Below are 24810 nucleotides of genomic sequence, written 5' to 3'. Positions count from 1 at the left end.
ATTTTATCACCCTACCTCCGGAAATGAATGTTTTATTAAATAAATTAAAAATGAAAAACCAGTGAATAAACGATTTTTAATGAAGTTTTGATTAATATATTTTTACTGTATTTTTGTCAAAACATTGATGATTGATCTAATCCTACGGATGTAAAAACATTCATTTTCGTCCTGTTATATAACAACACATATTAAAAATTCCTCAAAAGTTAAAGTAAAATTATTTCATGTTATTCGTAAATATGTGAGTAGATTTATTTTTCATTTCGCATGCTGGTAACATTTACAACTTTTCCAAATGAACAATTTATTAATTTTTGACCGTAATAGTTGCAAAAACATTCACGGGAACCCTAAAAAACTGAATGAAGAATTTAAAAAAATAAAGAAGAAACGTTTCAAATTGTTTATTGAAGGTTAATGTGCTTTGATCGTTTTTACACAATAACTGAGTTCGCCTGGTCCTTTAATTACCGCTCGCCAGGCAGGATTTTTTTCTTGTTTGCCATTAAAAAGCAATCAGAAGGAACAACACTTTTATGTGTTATTTTGTTTTTTCTCATTTAGTGGTCAAGTATTGTACACGTAATGTTAGTGCATCCCACGTACGGTATTAGGCAAAAAATAAAGATTCAAAATGAAAGTCCGCGTTGTCAGATGACGTTTATAATTATAGTGAAATCGGATTAGTAACGTTTTGAAATTTACCCGTTCAAAATATGACCAAGGGAAGAGGGAGGAAAAAAAGACGTAATTCGTGATGTATTCTTAGAAGTCCAAATATAGTAAAAACCTTTTACGTGTTTTTGTAATATTAACAATTAGAGAAATTATATAATAACAAGTGGTCAATAGCCTGTTACCGTAAACCCGAACTTGCATTTATTTTGTATATACATAATTATAAACGCGCAAAAATAATGAATGACAAGGAGCGGGAACAAAATGCAAGACCACTTTTCTGGTGATCTGTCGGCAAAAGATAGATCGACAATTTCTCCATGAAGGGTTAGAAGCGAGGTTTAAGTGGAATTACCTACTCCCCATGAAGATGAATGACAGATGATTACGTTTTAAATGACTTTTAAAGACTCTTTTAGATTTTTTGTAGTAATCTTAAGGAAAAAATCTGGAAAATGAGCCGCAGCTTTATTGAAGCTTTATTTAAGATACTTCGGTGTAGTTACCTAATGGAGATTTTCTACCAGGATAAAATCACATTTACTGTTTTGTTTTAATAATCTTTTGTTCTATTATTACGTACAATGTCAATTTTGCTGAAGTTGTTCTATTTTACGGATGTTTGATGAAACCTTGTTCGAGCTGTTCTTCTTCAAGTTATATAAGGGCAACAACACAAATGCTCATTCGTATAACATTCTGAATAAATGAGCATTGTGACCATCGAATTAGTTCAACCAGTTAAAAGGAGACTTCCTTTTCAAGCCTTCTTTCGTAATTAATTTAATTGTTTTGAAGTTAAGTTCATTCTGTGACTTTACTATTTAGTATAATTTTTCATATCTTAAAATAATATCTCTTGTTTATATTTTGTGAAACGATTAACAAACTAATTTTTTAATGCAAGTGAATTGTATGGGCGTTATGATTATAAAATTGTGATTGCTCTAAATTTATTTACATATTTTAGAAAACAATCATTAACAATATTAGTGTTTGTGATTATTCAGAGATCGTGAGATGAGGTCTGGTGTGATGTAGGTTAAAAAAAAAACATTTTCTTTATCGTGCCAACGTTTCGATCTTTGTTGAGATCGTCTTCAGGTCCTGGGATTTATAAACATTGTTTGAATTTTATAAATACATGTAGGCTGTGGAAAAAAATTATGAATTTATACAATGTTAGAAAATTTTAGATAAATTTTGTTTTTGAATTTATACAGTTAGAAAATTTTAGGTTAAAAAAAAGAATGAATCTATGCAATGCTAGAAAATTTTAGATTAAAAAAACGACGAATTTATACAATGGTAAAAAATTATAGATTCAATCAAAGTATTCGTACTCATTCAAATTGTTTGTTTTCCGTGTAGATGTGTCATTCTTGTGAGCCGTGTTGAAAGTGCCAGTGAGATATTGCTGTTTTATGTATATATACGTTGGATTTTGAAGGGGTGGGAAAGAAAGTAGACAGAAAACAAACACTTTGAGTGTGAGTACGAATAATTTGATTGGATCTAAAATTTTCTACCATTGTATAAATTCGTTGTTTTTTTAAACTAAAATTTTCTAGCATTGTATAAATTCATTCTTTTTTTAATCTAAAATTTTCTAACATTCTATAAATTCAAAAACAAAATTTATCTAAAATTTTCTAGCATTGTATAAATTCATAATTTTTTTCCACATCCTACATGTATTTGAAAAATTCAAACAGTGTTTGTAAATCCCAGATCCTGAAGATGATCTAAATAACGATCGAAATTTTGGCAAGATAAAGAAAATGTTTTTCTAAAACATACGTCACACCAGACCGCATATCACGATCTCTGAATAATGATTGACTAACGGCCACTAAACACTACACATTAGTGTTAGTAAATACAACTCGATGTTGATTTGAATGTTTAAAGTCGTATGAAATCGATTCTTTTCCAGCAGCCACTCTTTAAACCGAACATTTGTACATTATTCCCGAACTCAAGGGCATAAGAATAAATCGTCGAGATTTAAGATAAATGAAGAAATACCCGGCGTCTTCCCTTGTGGGCCAGATCGGCCAAAATTGCACGCCTGAATGGCAGCATCTTATGCGCGAAACAGTTGATCCACTCATCAGTGCACCCTGCATTTTACAACCCCCTTACATACCCTTTTACTCCGGTTGCTCCCTCGGGTCGAAAAACAGGGAAACCCACTTAAAAGCCGTCTCGCGACAATCGTCCCGTTCCGAATCGAACGCCGGAATTGATTTGAAAATAAATAAAAGCCCTTTTCTTTGGGGGTTGAAAAAGGGTAACCGAATTGTCTCTAAGCAATAATCGATTAATAAGACTGGAGGTGGACTATATCCCATTTTTAATGAGTTACAGATAAATATAAACACATACTTACAATATTTGAAATTATGACTTCAACTTGAAAAAAGGATCTTCGGTGAGGTCACAACAGATCGACATTTCTTTCAGTTTGGTAAAATAGGCCCTGATGATAAAGATATAATCTTCGAAAGCTCGGCAAAAACTAAAAGAATTGTCGTTCTGTTGTGACCTCACCGAAGATCCCTTTTCCACGTAGTTCAACAGCAGGTCGATCAATCATCTCATCTTTAATTATGACTTCAATCATAATGAATTATAAGTTGATCATAGTAGAGTGGAAGATATTTACCACCCGGCCATTTTACTTACGATTGTAAACTTCGTAACTTTATCCTACATTGTAAGAAATATTCTTTCAGAATTCGCCTTATCCCTGATCATTTATATACAATTATAATATATAAAATAATTAATCTTTAATGTAAGGTGTTGGTTGAGATAAAAAAGTCAGTGTCACGAGCGCGATTCGAACCCACGATCTTCGGCTAAATACGCCGCTGCTCTACCACTTGAGCTATCGTGATTTCGATCCACTCGGACACCATCTTCCCATCTCAACCTACCTTTGGAATTTTTCCTCCTATTTGCAATTTTTCAAATGTCGTTTAATCAGGATTCGATTCTCGGCGACAAATGAAATGGCCACAGAGAACTTTTAGTGAAGATATGCTTCGTTTTACTTATTAAATCCATTATATTTCTGGGTCCGATTGGGCAAACAACTTCTTTCAATTAAGTAATCTTTATGTAAAGTGTTGGTTGAGATATAAAAGTCAGTGTCACTAGCTGGATTCGAACCCACGACCTTCGGCTAAATACGCCGATGATGTTCCAGTTGAGCTATCATGACTTCGATCGACTCGGACACCAACTTCCCACCTCAACCCATCCTTTCGAATTAATTTTCCCTCCTTTTGAATTATATAAAGTAATATAATAAAGTAATAGATAAGGCTGATATCAATCAAATCAAGATTACTATCCATTAACTACTCTTTCTACAATAATAACGACGAATTCTTCAAATACAGAGCATTATAGTATAGCATAAGCGGTACGAAAAGTTGATTTGAATTCTTAGTGAATGTCTTTCAGAAAAGTTTGATTTGCCTACTCTCACACGTCTTGCTCACCAACGAAAGTTGACCAACTAACTGTCACAAGTTTATTTTTTTCTTTATAACTGCCAACAACATGCAAATACGTCACTTTAAGTTCTTGCTAAATGTAACGGGCTAGCTCCTCGGTCAATGTTCAAACAATTCTAAGTTGACATCAATAGGTAGCTAAACGGAAGGTACATTTATTGTGGTGAGCGAATTAAGGCATGCTGGCTTTAAATTAGAAGAGGTGGTGCACATATGACCAGTCTCGACGAACCCTCCCACCGTAACAAATCGCGAAGGGGTCGAGGGGTGCCTGAGGCTAATTACGGACCACCACCGGGCTGCCGCATCTGCATTAGTCATAGGCTACGTCTAGTCAAATAAAAATATTCTTCCTTAATTAAAATAGACAATGAAAGTCATCTAGGAAGAAGGATGCAGGCTCCTCATTAACCGCCACTAAAAAACCGTCTCGGGTTAAATGTTCGTTTAAACTCCCCCTTTTCAAGTTTTATGAGGAAGGGTGCCTGAAGAACGGAAGGTTTGCGTCATTATCAGGCTTATTTTCTTACATGAAATATCTTTTTAAAGGTCAATGATTAAATACCTTCCTCATATTATTTATCATCTTCGGAGATATTTCTTATTGTTTGTGCGTACAAAATCTCAGGTGATTAAACCATTATGAAAAATAAATTGTTATTTACATAGTAACACATCTGCAAAACTGACATACTGTAAGTGTGGTATGTTAAAACAAAAGGACTTTATCATGTTAAAAACTTAAAACTTTCTTTTAATATTGTAATCAATGCAAAAAATGTTTCGTAATAAAGAAACTGCAAAATAAAACCAGTAAAATAATAAATATATACTTTAATTAATACTTTTTTTGTTTAACAAAATATTTTAAAATAATATTTTTTTTGTTTGTCTAACAACTAGAAAGTTATTAACTGTAAGAAAATAATCTGAAGCATTTTTCTAGAGAAGAAAATCAAAAAAATTGAATTATTCAAATTCTTAAAAATTAAAATTATCCAGTTTTTGTTGTAACGTTCTAAAGTTAACTGATTTCAATTTTAGAATTTGGCGGTCAGGGTGTTACAAATGTACCCACGTTTGCCCATTAGAAAAGAAATTCACAAATCAAATCACACGAAATCACAGAAATTGAAAAACGTCAAAAAGTAGGGAAAAATTCAAAAAGGTGAGATTGAGATGGGAAGTTGGTGTCCAAGCGGATCGAAGTCACGATAGCTCAAGTGGTAAAGCAGCGGCGTATTTAGCCGGAGTTCGTGGGTTCGAATCCCGCTCGTGGCACCGACTTTTTTATCTCGACAAAAACCTTACCTAAAGATTAATCAATTGAAAAGAATTTGCCAAAGTTTTCGTTCTGGCCTCCAGAAATGGTGTTTATGTGATAAACAAAAATATGAATGGATATTCAAGATGCAAGAAAGTAGTATTAGTATGTTAGTGTGTTAATTACCCTCCAGTCAAACATAGTGAACTACAGCTTTAAACAATAACTTACGAATTGCAATAATAAATACAATAAAATATTTATTGTATTTTTTATTGTATTATTATAATACAAAAAACGACTAAAAAATGGCATTTAAACAGTTACATATATTATCGAAAATGTCACGAAAATTATTGGTTATAATTGGCATGTTGATTAGACGTGGTGTTTTGGTTTTCGACACTAGCACTTTGAATTAAATGGGCCAGCCGACGCATTGCTAGTTTAGAAAGGAAATACGGAAAAAATTTAAATGCTAACATTTCTTTTTGCTTTACAAACAAAAGAGCTTAAAATTAACAGCGCAGGGGGGTTGAAACCCGTTGATTCTCTCTGTGTCTTTTGTGAGCGGCGAGACAAGGGTTGCTCAGAACAAAAGCGGCCTGAGCTGGGCGATGTCTGTGGAAAAGTCGAAAATTAAAAAAGAAAAAAATCTGTATCAACGACGGTTCTCACGCTCCGGCATGGATTTTTTTATTCCACCACAATAAACGTTATTTTCTGCAATGAGGCGCATTCCTTTCTTGCCGTCTCGATAAGGGTTTCGCGAGAGGAAGTCTGACTTATTCGGAGAAGATAGCGGCCGCGATGCGCGAAGCCACTTTGAGCGTGAATTTCAGAAGCATAAATCAGTTTTATCAGTTTATCTACTCATGACGCGGAATTAAGTTTTATCCCATGCTGTTTAATCTATTCAAGCTGAAATTGAAATTTGTAGTTGAGTCTTGCTGCGACCACAATGCTCTTAAGTTATACGAAACATGACTTGCTGTTCGTAAACCATTAAAATCTGGCTTTGTTTATAAACATGGAAGAAAAAGCTTAAAAACTTTCACGCCACTATGCGTAGAAATAATAACAATAGTTAGTAATTAAAGATTTAAACTAAATTATTCAGAAATCGTGAGATGCGGTCTGGTGTGATGAAGGTTTCAGAAAAACATTTTCTTTATCCTGCCAACGTTTCGATCTTTATTGATCATCTTCAGGGCTCTAAGTGTTGGTCTTCTGTGTAATTGAGCCATTCTTGCGTGTCGTGTCGAGATTGCCCATTTAAACTAAAATAACAATTTTTTTCAATGCTTTTTATTTCTACGAATATAGCAGTATGACTATTAACAAAGCATAGTACAGGCATGGATCACAATCCGTCTGCCGGAGGTCGTTGTTAAGAGAAAAAGAATAAAAGGGAAAAAATAATAATGGAGAAATAAAAATAAAGAGATAAAAATTAAAGCGAAGTTATAATATTATTCGCTATATACTAGCACACACTCAAAAAAGGTTAAACATAATAGTAGAACTACTTATAATAGAAAATAAACAGAGGGGAAAAGTCTTAATGGTAAAGCGACAAAAACTCGGATATAATAAAATCATATAATATATAATGGAAATTGAGTGAATGAATTGGAGGCGTCAAAAATTGATTTCTATAACTAGGTCTAATCTATATTTCTAGAGAGGGTAAAAGATCCCAAGTGCAACAGCCTGATCTCGCCCAATATTGTACATTCGGCCAGTGTTGTTTCCACAGATTGAGAATTGCAAAGGGCACAAACCCCTCCTTGCCCCTCAACCAAAGTGCAAAGTTCAAGCTATGGGCCTCGCAACGGGTTTTTAATAGCCATCTTAAGTTTGATAGACTAATGAATTAAGGTTCTCACTCTGTAGATTAAGTAAGGTGTGGGGGTGAGACAAGTCTTTAAATAAGGAAAGGTTAAGCTAGGACTGAGCTCGGAGTAAGCAATCGTCCTGATGCCGTTCCTTCAGTCTAGATAGCAGGCCTGAAAAGTGCAGGTCAATCAGCAAGGTTTTCGTAAGTGGGACAGGTTACTTCAAATCTTTGAAAGAGCGTAAGCCATTTGGCATACCAGGCGGTCTTATTCCTGAAGACTTCGATCGCAGTTATTTTAGCCAAGGGAATTCAAAATTTTGAAAATAAATGAAAAGTGAACTTTTAAGGTATAAACGTAAATCAGGTCAGTGGACGTTTCTAAATAAATCATGTAGTTTGGGGTAGGGTTAGGATGAGTAAATAACTTACGAATAAAAAATCTTTGTAATTTCTCGACTTCTTCATATTGTTGCCCCAAATCTGGCAACCGTAACAGATGATTGAACGACATACCGAGTTGAATACATTAAATTTCACGTGGATCGGAACCACTTCCTGTTTCAACAACAAAAATACTTTCGATCCATTTTGATGTTGCATCCATTAGAACTAGACAGCAGTGGTTGAGGTTGATCGGTCCCAAAAAATCAACAGTTCTTCTTAATTGTGTGTGTGGGTTGGCTTACCTGGTAATTTGTGGCTGTTCTCTTGATGTAACCAGTTTCAGAGCCTTTGCAAAGTCAAAATCTGGTTTGGACACGTCTTCCTTTAAAAGGCGGATTTTTACAATGCTCTCCCTGAGGACTGTGATGATGATATCTCGTAGGAGGTGGGCTAACTCAGGACCCAAAGCACAATAGGTTGATAACGTTTCCAGCCTGGTTGAAAATACGGTCATGTTTTCGTCCTATTCTGTTTGACCGAGTAAAAATCTTGTCTATAACAAAGAATTGCTCGGACAGGTTTAAAATGGCTCGTAAGGAGATCTGCAATATTCTTATAAGTCACATCTTTCGCTTCAGGATCACTTGGAATGCACAAAATAATCAAAAGATTATACGTACTTTCATTTAATGTCGCTGGCAAATAAGATTTTTTAATTTTTTCATCGCTTACATTATAAGTAATAAAAACGTTTCCCAATCTCTTCAAAAAAAGTGTCCATGATCAACATTCGTGATTAAACATGACCGGTGGAGGTAAAGTTGGGGTTGTCATTCTTTTGGTGGATCCTTTTTCTTGTTTCTCACCCGTCGCCAGTTTGTTACAGTTTGGCATAAGATGTCGACCTTAAATCGAATAAAAATCCTTGAAGGTACAGAGTAAAAAGATACGACCTCTTTATTCGAACAACCACACAGCGATTTTTTTTTTTTTTTTTTTTTTTTTTTTTTTTTTTTTTTTTTTTTTTTTTTTTTTTTTTTTTTTTTTTGGCAGCTTGGCACCCGTACATCCAAATGGGGTTGAGTAGATATGTGTTTGTCGAAAACTTTGATTGCAATGGTAATTTTAAGTAGGTAATAAATGAATTTTAAATAGTTTAATTATTCAGAAATCGTGAGATGTGGTCTGATGTGATGTAGGTTTCAGAAAAACATTTTCTTTATCATGCCAACGTTTCGATATTTATTGAGATCATCTTCAGGACCTGAGATTTACAAACATTGTTTACATTTAAAAAATACATTTAGCTAGCATGTGGAAAAGTGAATTTATATAATGCAAAATATATTTTTTATATTCAATCAAAGTATTTCTATTCACTCAAAGTGTTTGTCTTCTGTGTAATTGTGCCATCCTTGCGTGTCGTGTAGACAAGGATGGCCTTGTCCTTCTTGTCAACACGACACGCAAGGATGGCACAATTACACAGAAGACAAACACTTTGAGTGGGTAGAAATAATTTGATTGAATATAAAAAATATATTTTGCATTGTATAAATTCACTTTTCCACATCCTAAATGTATTTGTTAAATGTAAACATTGTTTGTAAATCCCAGGCCCTGAAGATGATCTCAATAAAAGATCGAAACGTTGGCACGATAAAGAAAATGTTTTTCTGAAACCTACATCACACCCAACCGCGTCTTTTATATCTGAAGAACTATCGATTAACGGTCACTAATCTCTACATATTTTAATATTATTTAGTAGGTCCATGAAATACATTTACACAAATCTGAATTCGAAAGATTTCACTTTATATCTTCACCTTGCTGTTACGCCACATGCAATCTAGGAGAGGCCGCCCTTATGGGAATAGTCATATGATCCCGTATATTTGCAGATACGGTGAATTTAGAAAAATACCGGGAACTGTGATTCAAATGATAAATTTGTAGGAAATAACGATTACTCAAGTGATTTGTGTTATATAGGCTGACGGACTAATTGGACAAACGATCCCGTGTGCTCAATTAGGTTGATCCGATGCGGGGTAGGGCGATTAAAACCTATTTGATTATTTTCCTTTTGACGGCGGGATGCGTGAGAGGCGGCGGGGGTCGCAGCCGGCCGACAGGATTGGGTAATCTCATCGACTCCACTTCCAATTCTGGCTTTGATTAAGCTCATTATCCCCCGGGATTGCGGGATTGCCCGGGCAATACCGGCAACCATCATCTCTTACCGTCCCAGGTTGTTGACTCCGCGTGGACCGTTACCGCTCGTAAATTACGTTTGCCTAAAACATCGGGATTTCTTGACGGTGAACGGCACAGGGTAACCTGCCACCGCAACAAAGCCCTTCTAATTCGGCCGGGAGTTACGTTGGCCAATTTTCAATTTTGGCGTGAACGACTGTGTCCAAAACTACATACCTCACTCATTAACCGATTTCAGCATAATTTCAATAGTTACAGTAGACAAATTCAAAAAGAAATTTTGTTCCTCTATCTTGTAAAGTATTTCAATTTAAATAGTACTTTGAAACAGATTAGTCTACAAACTTCCATCTTCAGAATAGCTAGAAAGAGAATCCGAAATGCTCTGACATACCAAAGCAGCGAAAATAAGGATATAAAAATGATCAGATATGACCACACTACAAAGTCCAGTCATAGAGAAAATCTCACAATTGAATCTAATGTAATTGAACGCTCGCGTAAATTTATTTTTGAAGTAATCAGTTCTATGCGACCCTATTGACAAACACTTCATGCCAAAACGTGCCAAAATTTTTCTTCCCATAATAAGTAATAAAATAAATTATACTATATTAATCCATATATGTTTCGCAGTCATAATTGACCATGTTAATTATTTCAATTAACTATTCTTTTTAGGTACGAAGTCAGATAGTTCAAGGGGTTAGATCAGCGGCGTATTGAGACGAAATTCGTGAGTTCGAATCCCGCTCGTGACACTTTTTCATCTCAACCAAGACCTTAGTTAAAAAGAATAATTAATTGATATAAATTGTACTGTCGATGCAAGTTTATGAGGTGGATAGCATAACGTACAAATCAATAAAACTCATGTGCTTAATCCTACCAGGGCCTCAGAGGAGCAAACAAACAGCGCTCAACTTTTCGTTTGTTTGATCATACCTTCGTACCTACCTACCCAAAATATTGGTTTAAGTCAGAAAAGTTTCAGTTCCACGCAATCGAGCAGCATAATATTTCATTAATGCGTGAATGTTTGACAAGGCACAAAATGATTTACTTTACCCTAAAACCCTAATCCGTACGGTCAATTACATAATAATATAAATGTCATATTAAAAGGCCACATGACGATTTATTTGATAGTTTCCTTGTTATTTTTTATAAAACTTATTTTTTTCACAAAAAAAGAAAAAAAGTTTTGAACCGCGTAAAAGTTGAGGCACTATAATTGTAGAATGGCAGGTACACCATTCGTTTCAGTTCCCCGTTGGATGATAATCCCTTGGATATAGATTAGGTCAGGGAGTCGTAGGCGCGTGGCCGAACTCTGTTTGATTTCCCGAAGGGATTCAGGATTGCTGGCGACCAGCAGCTATTCGATCCAGACCCGTCGCTTTATCCACTGCGGTCAACGCCGAACTAAGAGATAAACCCTTTAATTCCAAGGACATTCGCAAAAAATAACTGCATATTTTTATCACTATTCACTTCATTCCGTCAATTATTTTTATTTCTGAGACAATAAGTAATTAATCATAACTATATAAAAAGGGTATTCACGATGTTTGTCAGATGTTAACCCGGGTTAACTCGAATAAAGAAATGTCCAGTAAGATCGTGAATGCCCGCGAATTTTCTTAGCATTTTAAACGTTAAATTTTCCGCAATGCTGCGCGTCGTGATTGATAGAACCAAAAAGAAAGGTATAACAGTCCTTGAAAACTAGTTGTTGTTTTTGTTGTTTATTTTGGTTTTCTTTTGTGTTAAATTGTAACGTGCTCGAAATTAATGAAAAAGGAAAATTAATCAACTCTTTCATTCAAAATGCTATCAAGTACTCGTAAAGTACTAACAAATGACACGCTTCAACTCGTGCTGACATATCTACCTTGTATCCTAACCTCTAACTACCTACAACTTTATAGAGTAGGGGATTTATCTACTCTCAATGAGAGTATAAGGACAGGTCAAAAATTAACAAAAGAAATATATTGAACTGATTTAATAAACCCTACTTAAGAATAAAAATACGTGTAAATAAAAAACAATTGTCAATTTTATGACCGCCATGTTGATTACCTACCCTAACGAATAGCAATGTGACTACAGGCCAGGACCAATGTTAGATCGAGCAATGTAAACCAGCCGATTCTTACCAGTCTACGTCATCATTTTTCTCCGTCTAACACGACCTAACAGAGTTAACACAAAGATCGTGAATACTCCTAAATAATAATAACACTTTACTAGGATTGAGGAAGAAGCCGGATTGCGAATAAAATGGAAAAGGAAATATGAAAAAAGAGAGAGAAAAAGAAACTTGTTATTTCTCGAGAACTAATTGAGCAGAAAACAAATATATTAAAAGTAACTTCACAGTGTCGACATTCATTGCATATCCAAAAGCTATTCGTATCTCACTCTCTAGGCGTGCCGACAAGCAACGTCCCTCGTCGAGAGTAGTAGCAAAAATCGAGCATAATTTGTTATAGAAAAAAAAATAGTTGAAAAACTAGCTCAACAAAAGTTTTGATAAGAACAAATACATCAGACCTAACAAAATCTATGAAAGTAAAATCGTTTGCAAGAATTCAAACGTGCTCTAGTATAAATAAGAACAGAAATAAATGAAAACTTGCAATTATGTATTCTCATACGTCTTTGTAATCTCATTCAGAATGTTTGTAAGAAATTTTTATCCCTTGCGACTGAATTAAAAAAAGGAAGATGTTGAAGTCGTTTTTGGCATGTGAGCCAGCTTTGAAGAAGTTGATAGATAGGATAAGATATTATACGATAGATTATTCATAAAACCCGTCAAGAAGAGGATATAATTCGGGGTGGAGAGGACAAGAAAAATATCTGCAATATATCAAAATATATATTGCAAAAAATATATTGCAAATATCTGCGATACTTCATAGCAGCAAAGCGGAAAAAATCGTACACAATTAAGTCATCAAGTTTTACAATTAAAATTTTTTAAGCGGACGTTATTTTGATGTATTTTAAAAACAAACATTATATAATAATTAGAAATATGGTGGTATTGTGTAGCTATTTCTACCTTAGAAAACCGCGAACAAATTATAATAATATCTGTCATTCGTTGAACTTTCAACTGTTTGCAATAATGATTAATGTTGATGTATTTCAAGTTTAACATACAGAAACATTACCAAACAAAATTATTACCAAAGAGTTTAAAATTTGCGTTCTTTAGACCGGGAAAATCAATTTTAGTTGTAAAACATTTTAGAATTGTGATTACATTCGGTTCAGCGCATTCATCTGGAAGCTGTATAAAAGGTCAAAAATAATGGTTTATTTTTTGTAGTTGACACCGTGTAATAAGAGCTTTTATTCCGCTGAATAAAAATCGTTATTTCGACTCACAATAAAGTCTTGGAAGGCATTTTCGCCTTCACAGCGTTTTCTAAAAATTTTTATCCCTCCATAAGTAATCAAAATGCCGCAAAAAGTGGAAGTCTGTAGGGGAGAGATCGGGTGCGGTTAGGTTTCACATCCTAAGTTCTTAAGTTTCCGCCGGGTTATCATTGCGACATGTGGCCTGGGGTTATCGTAAAGAAAAATCGGCCGCTTCACCATAATTTGCCATAATGCCGGAAATTACAGTGAAGAACCCCAGCAATACACTACCTAACAGTATCCAGATCTTTTTTCGATCAGATTTGGTTTCGGGAAGTGTTTTGGCGCTTCATCCTTGTCCAACCACTGACATGTCCTTTTCTCGTACAGAATCAATTTCTCATCGATGATTCGATCGAGAAATGGATCGTTTTGGTGGCACAACAGAAGTGAGGTTCAAATTTTAAAGCGTCGATTTCTTTGGGCTTCGGTCAGTTGTGCTATACCCACTTGTCCAGCTTCTTTACTTTTCCAATTTGCTCCGGATGGCGATCAACGGTTGAGTGGTCAACACTAAGCTCTTCCGCAATTTTCCATGTTGTCTTAGGTGAATTTTCTTCCGTCAACCTTTTTGAGTTGTTCGTCGTCCATAATGGAAGACCTACCGCGACCTAACCTTGTCTTCGAGGTCGAAATCTCCAAGACGAAATCTCCAAAACCATCGCTGCATCGTGCATTCGCATATGCTTCACTCCCGTCAAACTGTATTCATGTTACGCGTTAACATAAAGATAACGGTTGAAAGTATGTATTATAATCCATAAATTAGATTTGAGGATTTAGTTTTGTTTTCATGAAAAGAACCTGCGAAAATAAAACAAATGTTCAAAACCTAAATATATATAAGTTAGGTTTGAAATTCTTTGGAAAGTTATGAAGTGTCCCTTTATTAAATGGTGGTCGAAATTTTTGCGATGTGTCTTTTTTGTTGTCGCGCAAGTACTGAAAATCGTTTAATAATAGTTTTTCTATGTCAGTTAATGTCTGTGGGTTTCTAGTTGCTAGATTATTACGCAAGGGGTCTTTTAATGAACAGACGAAATTTGTGGCTATAATTTTTTCTTGAAATTCTATCAAGTAGGCTTTTTGTTCATCTGATCCCTTTTCCATAAGTATTTTTGCTCTGAACAAGTCAAACTTTTCTTTTATTAAATTTAAAGATCTGAAAGGATTTTTTATTTCGATCTGCATTATCTCTAGGATAATGCTGGCCGGTCCTTTCCTATCACCAAACTCTTTGATTAGAAACTGCTTCAACTCATCCCAGTTTGCAAATTGTATGTTCCTAAGGGCTTCGTTCGCTCTGTCTGTTAATTTGTTTTTAATGTGTATGAAGGACATAGATTTTTGTATGTTTGTTAAAGGAGATGTTAGTGAAGATACAATGTTTTGTGCTTCTTCCATTTTTAATATAAATTGTGTCAGTGTTTTCGGATTGCCATCGAAGTTAGGGATGGCATCCAACATGAATTTTAATTCGGCAAAATTGGGCATTTCAACAAGTTATAATTATACAATTATATTAAAGTTATAATTTTTAAGTTTAATTAGGTTATAACAATACCCAAAACGCTTACAATTAAAAACAATTAATTTGTTATAAAATACAATAATTTCCTACTCACAAACTAAATTTCATCATGCTCATCAGGTCCGATGCAGCAAATTCACCGTTGACACGATTGGTTTTCAATATTCCCTTGAAAAACCTTTGCGATGTCCTACCGACTGCGCCAGTTACGTGTGTTGACTAAACGAGAGTCTTTTTAAAAAGAACTTTATTAGTTAAACACAACTTATATTTGAGAAGAACCTTTCCTGTTCACGGATATGATTAATCTGTCTCTGGCTTTACAAGTGTAATAGGAATAGTGAACAGGGAAGGATTTATTGCTTACAAACAAACCCTGACCGACAAATTTTAAAATACAGTTGGATAAGATAGAAAAATCGCGAAATTGCATATTTGGGCCACACAATAACAGAAAATGGCATAAAACCAAATTTAGAAAAGGTCAGAGCAATATTAAACTATCCAATTCCAAAAACTGTGAAACAAAAAAAAAGTTTTCACGGAATCCTTGGTTATTGCTGAAAATTTATCCCAAATGTTGTCCAGCTAACAAAACCTTTAACTAAATGTTTAAAGACAAAACGCGATTATAGATGTTCATGATCAGATTATATAAATGTATTGGACACATGTTGACAAATATTGACCAATGACCCAATTCTACACTTCCCTGATTTCACTAAGCAATACATTAACCAAAGATGCGAGTAACTACACCATGGTGCTGTTCTGAGTCAAAACACTAATGATGCTGATCTTCTGGTAGTTTACGGTTGTCGTACACTCAACGACCGAGACAAGATAATCTATAATTGAAAAAGAGCTTCTAGCCAATGTCTGGTCTACTAAGTATTTCAGAACTTATCTATTCAGAAACAATTTAAAATATATTGTGATCATAAACCCCTCCAACGGTTGATGTCATTAAAGGAACCAAATCAAAAATTATTACGTTAGTGTCTACAACTCGTAGAGTATGATTACGGATTAATTTAGAAAAAAGGTTCAGAGAATGCTGTTGCCGATGGATTATTGCATGTAGAGATAAATGCAAATGAAACACTGGCCAAATAGAATTGCAGCGATAAAGAAGTCGAAGAACTCCTACAACAATTTTAATCACTATATCTTGACTTCGCGAATGTCTATCTACAGAGCCCCGGAAGTGACCATTTTTACATTCAGACCCTTCAGAAAAGACTTTCTTAATAGAATAATTCTATAATATATGTTTTACGTTGTTTTATTTTGTTTCAACTCGTAGAAGGCCGTATTGACACACCTAACAAACGTTAACTGGGCAACGCCCACTTTTTAAATGATATATTTCTTTTCGAATTTTCACTTTAAAACGCTAATTAAATCAGCTTTCAAGCTTATTCGAACTGCACGCGTTTAGTTTTAAACTCGCTAGACACATTTCGGCCCAATTTTACCATTTTTCTCCATTAAAATTTTTTGTGACCTTTGAGACAAGCCTGAAAAAAAATTCTCATAAGGGCCTCCCCACAAAAATTCCATGGTACAAATATAAAAATTAACTTTTCTTTTTCAGATCCGGCCTTGTTTTTCTTTTTCACGAAGAATTAAAAAACACTGAAAATGACTTTACCGAAAATAAGAGACGAGGAGAAGGAATCGCAGTTTGGCTATGTCTTCGCCGTCTCCGGCCCTGGTAAATATACAAAAAAAAAAAAAATCAAATTTTTACAATTTTCACAGGAGAAAATGGGGAATTTTTTTTTGTTGATTATGTAACATCTTTTGCACCTGATCCTGCCTATTTGAAAATTAGACCATGAGGGAGTGCTAGCCTTCATCGTCCCCCTCCTGTCACACAGATAGCAATTTTTCAGTATTTGTTTGCTCAAATACAACTCTTTCTCTAAGGGTTGGGAAATTGATACAATTTGACATAAAAAATAATAGCCTTGCACACTTTGATGATGGTAAAGGATAGAAACTTTGCAAATTTCTTGTATTTGTCTACACTAAATTAAATTTGAACATATTTTTTAAATTAATTATTCTTTTTATGTAAGGTCTTAGTTGAGATAAAAAGTCAATGTCACGAGCGGGATTCGAACCCTTCGGCTAAATACGCCGCTGCTCTACCACTTGAGCTATCATGATTTCGATCCACTCGGACACCGACTCTTCATCTCAACCTACAGCCATTTGATTCTCAGCGACTTATGAAGTGGCCACGGGGAGCTGTGCCACTAGTTTTTCATCTCAACCAAGACCTTAGAAAAGTATAATTAATTAAAATATTCAGTATGGTCAATTACGACTGCTAAATACATGATGGATTATTCAAAATTTAACTTATTTTTATTTATTATTTAAAAACAACTGAGTACCGATTTATACATGCTCAAATATGCAAACACACATGAGCCTATTAGCTTCTCACAGTCCACTGACAATTACAGCTTTTGTAATTTACAATAAATCGTGGACCAGCCTTGAGAATCACCCACCCTGGGTGTTGGCAGTATGGAGTCAGACTTGTTTTTTTCGTCCAGCTACCAAGGTTGGGCTTCGGGTGCTGTCAACAGCTGTGACCATTTATCGTTCATCGCACTCAATTCCTAAATCCATTCACCCTCTCACTCCCTCTAAAATACAGTCTTAATTAATGCTTGATGTTCCTTTATCACCCTTTACACATTTTGTTGTAACTAGCCTAATTGAGGGGCGATGGGATATTGAGTATTCCACCATCAGCCTTCTCACACCATACATTCATGCAAATAATATATACATTCACTTTCAACACACTCTAGGGACACAAAAGTATCATTACTACATACAATAAAACAACCCTGTTCCCTGCAAGAATCAGAAAAGAGGACCCAGATGCTCGCTGTCATGCTCAGGCACAATTCTCATAACGAGTGGCATTCCTCTATTGATTCTCTGTATTGAGAATTCTCTATATTGAGCCAAGGAATTACATTCTTGAAGTAGGTGGGGCACAGCAACCAACATGTGCTTTGGTCCAAAAGTAAGGGTCCATGTGTCAACCTCACATGGCCTATTCTTAATCAATTGAGAATGACCCTTCTACAATCAAGTCCTCTGAGATCCACCTATCACCAGTGCTCTTGATACACAAGAGCTTCACTGTCGATCCGCCCACCAACACTGCAATTGTTTTAATCATGTTTTTTATTGCATCTTCAAAATTCACATAGATGTATAATTTTAAAACCAAGATAAGTTATCAAACTTATAATGGGAGGGTGATCCTTCACCACCTTCCTTTTACTTATTATACATATTACATTTTCCAATATTCTCTCTTCAAAATAGGGCTTTGTTCTAATGGGGTACTTAACCTTGGCACAACTTTAAAATTTAGATCTTATTATGCCTATTTAAAAAATAAGCCATCATCCCTACAAAGGATTGAAAAATATCTTACTCGATCCAAGTCAACATTGGACATTATTCTGTTTAACTTCATTTCTAACAAAAGTAATTTATAGCATTATATAAGTATCATTTATATTGAGAAAAATATCTGGATATTTTAAAATTGAGAGCTACATAAACCGAACTTACAAAATTATTAAACAAACGTTATCCAAATTTTTTATGGTCATCACTGATCATTTGCATATGCCTATCCTCGCTGGGTTGGTTTGTCAGACATTTTTTGGCATTTCACCATCAGCAGTGTGTCTCTGTGAAGATGGCAAAACGTTGAAACCTGACTGACAGACCAGGATGATTGGTAATGACCAAATTGCATGTCACCACCCTGCAGATCACACAGAGATCTCATAATTATCCAAATTAATAATATGGTAATGTACATTATAAATTGTAATGATATATTTGTTAATTAAATTAGAAAGTTATTTTTCATATTTGTATTTTTCAATTTAAAAATATACTCATTTAGAGGATAAGTCAAATATGAAACTGTGATAGGTTTAAAAATTCCTAATTAAATTTATTTCAAGATTGTAAAACACATTCGAGGGCAGAATAAGTGAATGACAGGATGGATGGTTTATCAATCAATAAAAACTATACATGTAACCAATGGAGATAAAGATGATAGGATTTGAAAGTTCTATCAAGAGGGCCAAAGTTTAATTTTTGTTTATCGATAATGGATATTATTAATTTGATCATAAAATCATTAAATTAAATTAAAAATTTCCAGTATATGTAGATGTGCAGATTACATATGTACAAAAACTTTCTCAATTTTTGAAGACTTACAACATTGAAAAGATGAGGTTTAATGTAGAAGTATATTAAAAATTAATAAATTGTGGCATTGGTGGCTGCTACGGTTTAGGTGTTGACACGACATTCATCACAAGTAAAGGTCTGGGGTTCTAATTCAACGGACATGCAAAGCAGACAAACTTAATTTTTTTTTTCAAAAAAAAAAACCGTCACACCGAGGGTTCATATAACCTTGTAGTTGAAATAGCCTTGTTAAAAAAATTAATTAATAATAAATTTATTATATATTATTAATGTGTGGTATTTAGTGACTGTTAGTTATTGATTATTTGAAGATCGTGAGATGCGTCACGTATGGTGTGACATGATCGAGTCTAAAATTTCTAGCATTGTATAAATTCACTTTTTTCACATCCTACAAGTTTTTGTATAATTTAAACAATGTTTATAAATCCCAGGCCCTGAAGATGCTCTCAATAAAAATCTAAACATTGGCATGATAAAGAAAATGTTTTTCTAAAGCTTAGGTCACACCATACCGCATCTCACGGTCACCAAATAATTATTATACTATTAATCTTCAATATGAGCCTATAATGATTTGATATGCAATATTTGTAATTTGGCTTCAATATCCAATTGAATCATTATAAATAATACACTTAAATATACATAATACTTGGTTCAAAATTTTTATTTACGTCTGTATTGCATTTTTTCCAATCAACATATGTTTTTTAATTCACCCAGGCCCCAAAGAGGACCCGAATAAAGGTCAAAATGTCATAAAAATGAAAAACTTGTTCTAAAATACTTCATCCTGTTTGCTCCTTACGACTTCAACAAATTATAAATAATACAAATTAACTTTCTATCGTCATGAGATTATTTTTGTAAGAATAGAAAGCAACTGTGCACATTTCCATTTGCCATTAATTTATCTTAAATAAACAAAGAAAGTTTTCATTACACTTTACCATTAAAATGAAAGTTGAAAATCTTCTAGGTTTTGTTTGTGAATAGTTGAATTTCAAAATTATGTTAAAAATTCAACTTGGTTTTCATTAAAAAATAAATGGAACCCCCCCCCCCTTACTTTTTACTATTATATTACTATTTTTTTATTTTACAAAATGCTTAATATTCAAATTGGTATATGATCATTAGTACAGTTATATTTTTATTAGGAAAAAATAGAAATTTTACTATTTTTTATTTTAATTTTTCAGTCGTCACTGCGGAGAAAATGTCTGGCTCTGCTATGTACGAATTGGTCAGAGTTGGATATTTTGAACTTGTCGGCGAGATCATTCGTCTTGAAGGTGACATGGCAACAATTCAGGTATTTAATATAAATATTTTATTTAAAATTTAATTATTTTTTACAAACCATGTTTTTCCCAGGTGTACGAGGAAACTTCGGGTGTCACTGTAGGTGATCCTGTACTGAGAACTGGAAAGCCCCTTTCTGTTGAGCTCGGCCCTGGTATTCTGGGCAGTATTTTTGATGGGATTCAGCGACCTCTCAAGGACATTAATGAGATTTCGAACAGCATTTACATCCCAAAGGGTGTAAACATCCCTGCCCTATCAAGAAGTACCAAATGGGACTTCAGCCCATTAAACATCAAAGTATTTTTTTTTGTTTTTTTTTTTTTTTAAATTAAATAAATGTTATTTCTTTGTTTTTAAATGTACTGCTTTAGGTCGGCAGCCATGTGACTGGAGGTGATCTGTATGGTGTGGTCCAGGAGAACACACTCGTCAAACATAAAATGCTTGTACCTTTAAAGGCAAAAGGAACAGTGACATACATTGCCCCAGCTGGCTCCTACACAGTTGAAGTAACTTGATTTATATATATTTATTATTTTAAGAATAAATAAAAATTAATAATGCATAAATTGGCAAATTTAGGATGTCGTAATGGAAACGGAATTTGATGGAGAGAAGATGAAAGTCACTATGTTGCAAGTATGGCCTGTGAGACAGCCTCGTCCTGTTACAGAAAAGCTTCCAGCCAACTACCCACTTCTTACCGGGCAACGTGTCTTAGATGCTCTTTTCCCGTTTGTGTCTTAACGTTTGTTTATTTGAATAATGACTGAATTTATGCTTAAATTTGTCATTTTTGTAGATGTGTGCAGGGAGGTACAACAGCCATTCCTGGAGCCTTCGGTTGCGGAAAGACTGTGATTTCGCAAGCCCTCTCTAAATACTCCAACTCTGATGTCATCATTTATGTTGGTTGTGGAGAAAGAGGAAATGAAATGTCTGAGGTGAATTTGTTGAATATCTCAGAGGATTCTTATTATTTTTCTCATACTAGTTAATAAAAAATAATAAACAAAGTGAATGGTTTTCCTAAAGCTTAAAATTTGAATTCTAGGTATTGAGAGATTTCCCAGAACTTTCTGTTGAAATTGATGGAGTGACAGAATCAATTATGAAGAGAACAGCGCTAGTCGCCAACACGTCTAACATGCCTGTAGCTGCTCGAGAAGCTTCCATCTACACAGGAATCACATTATCAGAATATTTCCGTGACATGGGTTACAATGTGTCTATGATGGCCGATTCAACATCTCGTTGGGCCGAGGCTCTGAGAGAAATCTCCGGCCGTCTGGCTGAAATGCCTGCCGACAGCGGTTATCCTGCTTACTTAGGTGCTCGTTTGGCTTCATTCTACGAAAGAGCCGGCCGAGTCAAATGTCTGGGAAATCCGGAGAGAGAGGGCTCTGTGAGTATTGTCGGTGCTGTATCACCTCCTGGTGGTGACTTCTCAGATCCTGTAACATCGGCTACACTCGGTATCGTACAGGTCTTCTGGGGTTTAGATAAGAAACTTGCTCAAAGGAAGCACTTTCCCTCAATTAACTGGCTTATCTCATACAGGTTAATTTTAATTATTTGACATTAATTATTATTTTTAATTTAAAGTTCGATTTTTCCTTTGCAGCAAATACATGCGAGCGCTTGATGACTTTTATGACAAAAACTTCAGCGAGTTTGTCCCACTCAGGACAAAAGTTAAGGAAATATTGCAGGAAGAGGAAGACTTGTCAGAAATTGTACAACTTGTTGGTAAAGGCTCATTGGCCGAATCTGATAAAATCACTTTGGAAATAGCTAAACTCCTTAAGGATGACTTTTTGCAACAAAACAGGTCATTATTTAGAATTTTCAATTAATGCTTAAAAAAAATTGTCATATTCATTTGAAATATCTATTTTCAAATTGTATGTAGAATATGATTGCTTATATTGATTTTCTCTTCCAGCTACTCACCATACGACAGATTCTGCCCATTTTACAAGACTGTCGGCATGCTGAAGAACATGATAGCATTTTACGACATGGCAAGGCACGCCGTAGAGTCGACGGCTCAAAGCGAGAACAAAATCACATGGGCTGTCATCAAAGAGAGCATGGGAAATATTCTTTATCAGCTTTCTTCCATGAAATTCAAGGTAGGCCTTTATCTATTGTCTCTATGTTGTCGATTTTAAACATTTATTTTTCCAGGATCCTGTGAAGGATGGTGAGGCCAAAATTAGAGCCGATTTCGACCAACTTCATGAAGACATGCAACAAGCCTTCAGAAACCTGGAAGACTAATTAACTTGTAAATTAAATCCTCCGTCGACAATAGCAACACCACAGTTATCGTGTATCAGTGCAATCTACATTTTTCTTTGTCCATACCACCCTTTAATTTATCGCGTTTTTATTTTACTTCTTCAACATTATTGTATATATGGAAAAAATTGTAAAATTGAGATATATATATTAAGAACATGAAGCAGTGAGAGAGAAATAGTGTATATCATTTGTTTGTTGAAGGGTTTTTGGGCTTTAGATATTATGATTAGTTGTATATCTAGGGTAGATTAAGCTTTTCATACAATTTTTGACCTTCGACGTCATTTGTTAAAATTTTGAAAAGCATTTAGGGTGCGGTTAATATTTCTTTGTTAATAAATTCTCACCATTTCAGCATTCCATTTATATAAGTAAAATATATGTATATAAAAATTATATACATGTGACTGTAAATTAAATTTAAATTGAAATGAAATTATATAAGATTGGTGGAAATGTAAACAAACCCAGTATTAACAGTAATAGTATATCAAAAATATCACTGTGTAATTAATTATGTTATTAATATTGTTGAATTTTTAAAATTGATTTATTTTCTTTTAAGATTTATTTGTATGAAATGAGATTTCCGATTTTTTTTTTTTTTTTTTTTTTTTTTTAATAATTGTGCATTTTTATTTTTTGTGCATACAAAACCTCTATTTCACTGTATTTAAAAAAAAAATCATTGGATTTATGTTTGTCACAAAATGAAGAAACAAATGTTCTGTTGGAAAACTAAAATACTAAATTTACATAGTATTTTACAACAAAAGAAATAATTCTAAAAAAGTAGTCAGGACTAGAGTATGATTTTTAAAATTGACTTAATATGGCACTTCATTGTGAGCTGTCATAGTGTGTTGTTACATTCCTTGTATTATTAAAAATTTGTTTCTTTATATAGTATAGGCCTATTGGAAAATATATCTTCTTTTTTTGTGGATTGGCAATGTTATAAATATATATATGAATGTTAGAAGTTAGAATATTAGTTGTATTTAAGCCATTTAATTTTTTTTTTAACCTTTCAATTATTAACTAACAAACATCAACCTTTGTCCTTCACATTGGAACCTAGTTATTCAGAATTACTGACCAAACAAATGTATTATTACGCACATTTGTCATTTTCAGTTGAGAAAAAAAAAAAAAAAAATGAAGGTGACTTCATAGGCCTATTCTACACGAGTGCAACACCCATTAAACAACACTTTTCAATGAATTTGTATAGAAAAATATGGATCCGATCAATGCAATATAAGCATTCACTCAGCGTTAGCATTTCTAATGCAACAGTTAACGTTATGCGGTAAGAGTCGTTGGCGTTTATAATTCGGTAGGAGTTAGCGTTACTGAAACGAAAGGAGGCAGAAGCATTTCTAATGCAGTAGCAAGCGTTAGCTTTTCTAAAGCGATGAGGAAAAATGGTAAAAATACATACTTTTTCGAACTTTTGATATTTCATTAGTATTAGGAAGTTTTTGTACATATTTTGACCAATTTTGGACCGGACTGGTACATGAGATCAAGATGAACTAGTAGAAACCTGTATACATTATCTATGTTTTTTGTGACTTTTAATATTTCATTAGTTTTAGAAAGTATTTTTACATATTGTGACCAATTTTTGACAAGATTGCTACACAAGATCAACTTGAACTAGTCAGAAGCCTCCATTCCCTAACTCGCAACTCGCCCCTCAACCGATAGATGAAACTCAAAAAACAAGTAAAAATATATACTTTTTCAATGTTTTTTGTGACTTTTGATAATTCATTAGTCTTAGATAGTATTTCTACATATTGTGACCAATTTATGAGAAGATTGCTAAATGTTAATAGTCATGAAATTAGAAAACAACTAGCTTAGATGAGGGTGAATAAACGGTTAGTAACAAAAGAAACGCTTAACAAATGTAAAAAGTCCTGAAATAAGAAAATAGGAAAAGCCAAAATTTGTTTTGGTAGTTTTGCCATTTACCAGTTATCGAAATGTGGTTCATATTTCACAATCTATTCCCTTGGACTAGGGT

At 34.1% G+C, this 24810-nt stretch overlaps 1 protein-coding gene across 1 annotated transcript; it reads left to right on the top strand.

The window, feature by feature from the left end:
* Positions 1-16457: 16457 nt before the first annotated feature.
* On the top strand, positions 16458-23336 carry LOC106673030 (V-type proton ATPase catalytic subunit A). The gene is made up of 10 exons (XM_014404935.2): positions 16458-16599; positions 20363-20475; positions 20538-20765; positions 20840-20977; positions 21051-21202; positions 21271-21412; positions 21523-22028; positions 22093-22299; positions 22414-22603; positions 22659-23336. Exons 1-10 carry the CDS (start codon positions 16527-16529, stop codon positions 22749-22751), a joined length of 1842 nt encoding a protein of 613 aa, XP_014260421.1. The 5' UTR covers positions 16458-16526; the 3' UTR covers positions 22752-23336.
* The last annotated feature ends 1474 nt before the right edge of the window (positions 23337-24810 follow it).

Source organism: Cimex lectularius, unplaced genomic scaffold (assembly GCF_000648675.2).
Source record: "Cimex lectularius strain Harlan isolate CLEC.00 unplaced genomic scaffold, Clec_2.1 scaffold19, whole genome shotgun sequence".
In the NCBI taxonomy this organism is placed as follows: Eukaryota; Metazoa; Arthropoda; class Insecta; order Hemiptera; family Cimicidae; genus Cimex; species Cimex lectularius.
Note: the sequence above shows the minus strand (reverse complement) of the source record. Positions and strands in the feature narration are given on the sequence as shown.